At 39.0% G+C, this 6,000-nt stretch overlaps 1 protein-coding gene across 1 annotated transcript; it reads left to right on the forward strand.

The window, feature by feature from the left end:
* Positions 1-157: 157 nt before the first annotated feature.
* Positions 158-3,723, forward strand: LOC116440881 (ligand-dependent nuclear receptor-interacting factor 1-like). Its single transcript, XM_032102196.1, has 2 exons — positions 158-1,453; positions 2,073-3,723. Exons 1-2 carry the CDS (start codon positions 383-385, stop codon positions 2,274-2,276), a joined length of 1,275 nt encoding a protein of 424 aa, XP_031958087.1. The 5' UTR covers positions 158-382; the 3' UTR covers positions 2,277-3,723.
* The last annotated feature ends 2,277 nt before the right edge of the window (positions 3,724-6,000 follow it).

Genomic DNA, 6,000 nt, shown 5'->3' on the forward strand with positions numbered 1-6,000 from the left:
CTATTGCAGAAAAATTCTATTGGCTAGATGAGCTGTAGTTAATACTTAAATGACATATTTCTGTTTATTAATTTTCTTTGAGGTAATGAAGAAAAATCTCCGTGTGCATTTACAAACATGTAATCACATTTTAATTTCTGTTCACTTTTATTGTAAGCATGTGAGGCTGCACAAGTGAAGCCCTTCAGGAAAGAGGTGAAAATAGATGAGATCTGCTGAAACTCCTTTTGCATTCTCTTTCCTCCAGAAGCCTTTCTAATGTGTACAACTGCCCCTTCACAAAAGCTCATCTGTCTAAACAGAATCCATTAAGTCAAACCACAACAATTGTTAGGAGGTGGATACCAGAGATGCATCTGCTCTGGCAGGAGAGGATCAGCAAATGAGCAGCGAGGAAGATTTCAATATGCTAGAATATAGTGGCATGACCTCTGCTGGCAGAGGAAAGTTCTCAACAGATTTTAAGTTTCAGAGTAATGAAACCTCAGCTTCAAAGCACTCTCTGCAAAGAGGCTTCTCACTAACTCATGCTAACCAAGAAGACAAAATATCCATTTCTGAAATTTCTGATCCTCTTAAACTTACTGAAGAACCTCAGGCACAGATTTTAAAACCTGATCTAGAGGTACCACATCAAGCCAAAATTGCATTAATACCACTATCTTTCTTCCCATCTAAACTACAGCAACTACTGTTAACTGCAGCAAGAAGGTTCTCTGAAGTAAGACAAGCAGCAGAAACACAATCTGTAATTTACATATGGCCAGTAATAAAGACGCAAGAGAGCTCCGGATCCTTCTGGCACAATTTTTCAAAGCCTTTAATACCAAGCAGCCCAGACTTAACAAGGCACTGTTCTAGTCCTGATGTAACTGAAGATGAGAAATGTTCCCAAATAACCCCAATGAAAGAGCTTGCACAGAAAGAGCCAGATGGAAAGACAGCAAGATCCTATCCTCTTATTGTAAAGTCATCTAACAGTGTTGTTTCAGAAATTTTAAAGTCACTCAGCAATAAGGATTATAAGAATATGTTAACACTTTCATCTATTAGTCCTGTTGGAGAGCAACCGGAAATTCCTCTCTTTAAGGGAAATGCTCTAATGATCTCTAATGGTCAAGTCTACCTTCTATATGTAATGAGGCATGAAGAGTTGGCAGCAGAAATGAAAATAGCTGGCCACCATATGTTGTTTATGAAGACCATCGTTTGGCTCATTACGTGTCCTTCTGTTCGTAAACTAACATTCCAAGTTTCACATCCACTGCTGTTGAGAGAGGATGCTGTGAAGCAGAACATAAAATGTCTTACAACCTGTGCTACCCCCACACCCCAAAAGAAAACATCAAATGAAACACATTTCTCTTCACCCAAGATGACTACCATCTCTCAGCCCAAGAACTGCTCCCCTCTTGCTAGGAAAAGGCAGCAGGTGGTAACTTATGATGATCAGGTGAGTGTCTGTGTATGGACAGTAAATTGCTCTCCTCTTCAACAGAGCTGAACGCAAAGTGCACTATTCAGAATATTGATAAGAGGGCAAGGGCTGTGAAAGATGAGTGACCTGGTTTTGTTCATGCTTTTGTGGGGAAGCTAAACAGAAATCCAGTGGATACAATCACTGTAGAGGAAATCAAATTAAAGCTTGCAGGCCTGTAAGACTTTACTGTTTATAAAAAAAGATATATAATTACATAATTCTGAGAAAAAAATACGGCCTGAGATATACCAAAATTTTTCTAGTATTTGAACAGGACCAAAGCATTTCATTCTATTGCTATTTAGAGAACAATAGGGCAAAATTTAATACAATGGCAAGATATTTCCCAAAGGAGAAGGTTGTTCTGAAAACAGGTGATGAGTGCCATCATGATAATTTTTTAAAGTAACAATGGAAGAATAGAGAAGGGATGGCTTGCAAGATCCCTCCTGAATTAAATTCTTCTTGCAAAGCCACATCGTCAAGGTACGTGAGTGTAGAAAAAAAGCTGTGAAAATAAACTGGGGTGGGAGGAAAATGACTAGTCAACGCTCACTTCCTGATAGTCAAATTCTACTCTTTCCCATTTCAGTTCCTCAACAAGACTGCATTCCCATCCAAAGAAGGCTTGCAAAAAAGAAATGATGAAGAAGCACGTCAGGATATAGACAAGGAAATGAGAAAGAAATTTGGTCTTGTTAAAGGTGTAAGAGTTGTTCTCAACAGGCTTAGTCCCTCTGAGCTTCGGAAGTTGACTGTCAAATCTTCTGCACTTAAAAAGAAAGGTAACAATTAGGACAGAGAACTGAGGGGAAGTGCCACACATACTTACCTCTCTGTATACAAATATGAAGTATACTTCACCTTGAAGTATTTATTACACAGCATTAGTATAATCTTCAAAATTTTTGAGCACTTAGCCCCATAACATAAAGCATTTTCTGTAGAGAACCTCACCACAGCTACTTCTAAAATGTCAGGATCTGGTGCTTTCCCCTCCCCTGGCACTTCCTCCAAAAACTGCAGATAGAATGCCAGCTACTGCTGAAGTCTTTTCTGACTCTGCCTTCTCTTTAGCACTCATACAACTGCAACTGAAAGTAGAAAAAGTGCCTGCTGACCTCTTACTGATAGCAATGGTTTGCAGTCTGTCTGTGCCAACATGTGTCTCATAGGCAGAGACAGGAAGCTCTTCATACCCGTGCTGAGCTCTTTCTGGTTTGAGCATTGCTATTCATTTCAAGTGAAGGTGCCAGAAGCACAAGCCACATGTTTATAGTCATTGACCTGCTTTTGAGAAAGTCTTGCCCTATGGCCTTCCTTAGAAGTATTATTTGGCAGTTTTGCCTGATATCATCAGAGCCTCTGGGAATAAGTGTTTGCTTTCTCTAATCCCTGACGTTTTCAAACTCTCAGTTCAGATTCACTTCTTGTGTCTATTTTGTATTTTTCTACAACAAAGCTCTTAAGATTTTTGCAGCAGGTAGATTGGGCATGGACTTCCAGAATCCTGTATCAGTTCAGTAAACATTTGTTCAAATTGTTACTCTACAGATAAATTAGTGATCAATAATAAATCAGCATTTCTCCTGGATCTTTTTATTATCTCATATTTAGCACTAAACTTCCATTTCTGTCAACTGGACTTTAAGCCATCGTCACCCAGCCTTTCCCAGATCTTTGAGAATGGTTTATTTTTGTTGTCTCTGAATGGGAACATCATTGGTGTACCCTCGACATTCATGAAAATATACTGTATCTTCTCGTGAAATATTTTGAGGTCAGGTAGACCAAAACTCTCCAAAGAATATATTAAAAAAACACAGGTACAACTCCTGGGTTAGGGTTTTTTCTTTCTTTCCTTTGTGCCAGTACTCAAATGAAAGTAAGAAAATTAGTGGCTGTCATTTCACCTAAAATTTCCTTCCCAGTTAATATGCCAAGGCAGACTCTTAGGATAATCAAATTTTTATGGTGTTTCTCCATCTATACACATGATAATTTTTTAACATGTCTTCCAGAAATCAAATAGGATCAAATACCTGGGGAAATATTTCTTGTTTGGCTGTTTTATAGAAATGCTTCCATTTGCTGGACTGCTATTAAGAAGTTTCAGTTACACCAGTGTTAGTAGTTCTCATTAACATGAACTGTTATTGTGACTGCTTTTCAATATTTTCTGCTGCCGTGTCTTTTCCTTTGCACATTACATTCATTTTGTTACATTCCGTCATTTCATACAGACTGTGTTCTTTGCATGTAGAGTCATTCAAGTAATAAAAAGATACTGCATCTTTAAGTTGTTCCTCATTTCTATCTTGCTCTGGTTTCTTTAATGAAAATTAAGTTCATGTAGAGGTTATGACAGTGGGATTAACCCGCATTTGTTGAGTCTTGATGGAGGACCTTTCAAATCCAAGTGCCCCTGGCTAAAGGGAACACCTGTACAAAATGTTTTGTTTTATATGCAAGACATGATTTACAAGAAGAATAATAGCTATTATCAAAGGAACTGAAATACCTAGGAAAAAAAGCATCATATTCCAATGTCAAATGAAATGGAAGAATAATTGGTAAGGATATAATTAACTACATAATACATCTACTTTTCAATACATAAACAATAATCAGTATTCAAAGAGCAAAGAGGTTGATGGAGCAAGAGAAAAAAGTTAAGTAGGTTGTGTCCAGAGGGCAAGAGAATGACAGACCCTAGAAGATTGTGGAACGTGGATATAGGGGAAAAAGAATTGCAAGGTATTGTGAACAGCACATACAAATGATGATTCGGAAATGACAATGTAACACAAAACCAATGCCTAGATTGTTTAGCTGATTTTGGTATTCAGTATGCTTATTAATTTTAGTGGATGGTAAGTGGGCTTCATCAAAATCCTTCGGCTCAGTCCCATTACCAAAATACATAGGAGCTGATGGCAAATGCAGTCACGTACCTTTGCTGGGAGCTCTAACAAGCATCCTGGGGGACGAATCCTTCATTTTCAATCACATGATGATAAAGTTGCTGAACTTATCAACCATTGCAGCTTCTGAGTTCCCCTTTTGGCCAGGGGCCAAGCTGCTTCCACCTTCTCCAGTTCCTCCTCCCTTGCTGTGTGGAAGGCCTCTGTCCTCTCCCACAGGAACCACCACCTTCACCACTTTGCAGGAGCCTCCTGCTCTAAAGAATGGCTGGTATAAATGTGGGAGAAACCAGGTGAAACTCTGTTTCCTGTGCTACATGTGATGTGAGAGGGAAAGACCTAACCTTTGCTTCTGGCCCACATTATTTTATGGATTTATAACTATAGATTTGTTGACTGAAAAACCTATCTAGACTTTGACAAATTCCCTTCCAGCTACAGTAGTCAGATTATTTGTTTCTGGAATTATATATAACACTATCTGTTAAAACCTAGTCTGATTTAACCGGTTATTTAGAGAGAAAGAGTGTTAGGAAACACATTAGGACTTTAAATGTAGATAATACCCTTCTGTGCTTCTCATTAGCATCAATCATTATAATCCACTATCTTTATACATTTCCTTTGTGTACTGAGACTCCACAAGTCAAGAAGCACAAGCGACCTGAGTTTAGATGAGAGGATGAAGTCATCCAAGTTAGAACTGAGGACAGCCAGGAAAGGGGGTTTCCTGCTAACAGGAAACTTCATTTTTTCAGAATTTGGTTTCAGTTTGCATTAGATGAAATCTTTTTATTCTTCCCAGTTCTCCAGTCAGCAGGAAGCTGCTCAGACACTGGAACGTCTCAGCTAAGTTGTGTCTGTCCTAATACCAACAGCAAAGCCAGGTATCAGAAGTCTGGGGCTTCCCAGACTCCCTGACTCCTTGGCCAGTCTCCCAGGGGATGGCTGTAGGGTTACTTCAGGACTCTGGACATTCAGTAAAAGTTCACCAAGTGCAAGAAATTTTAGACTCTAAAACATGGAATCTATCAAATAAAATTTGTTCCATGAGGAAACTTCAAACCTAATCTTTTCATCTGGAAGCTCTGTGTAAGGCATGAGTTTTTATAACACAAAGGAGAAAGGCAGTGGATACAGAACCATTTGTGCAGTCATGATAGCACTAAGAACAATGGGAATTGAAGTTTCAATTTATGGAAACTCCCACAACATACTTGAGTGTCAGGAATCTTTTTCTGGCCTCTCCTCAAATGTGATGTTTAGAGAGTGGCTGAGCTTCAGCTGGCTGCACTCCAAAACCACTGTTGCATATGAGAGAGTGCTCAGAGACATCTTACTTTTGCCCCTTACAAACACAAGCAACTTCTCCACTGCTCAGGGTGGAAACCATGGCAAGATGCTCCTTTTGTACAGGGTGTGTTTTGCACCCAGCAAAAGTGGAATGTTCAGCACTCAGCTGACACTAACAAGAAGAAAATAGAAACAATATTCCCCCACTTCCCCCCCCCAGTTAAGACCATTATCAACATACATAGTTCTGTAACAGGTGTTTATTCAGCTATATTATTTTGGAGATATAAGGGATTTTTTGTT

This window comes from Corvus moneduloides, chromosome 3 (genome assembly GCF_009650955.1).
Source record: "Corvus moneduloides isolate bCorMon1 chromosome 3, bCorMon1.pri, whole genome shotgun sequence".
NCBI lineage: Eukaryota > Metazoa > Chordata > Aves > Passeriformes > Corvidae > Corvus > Corvus moneduloides.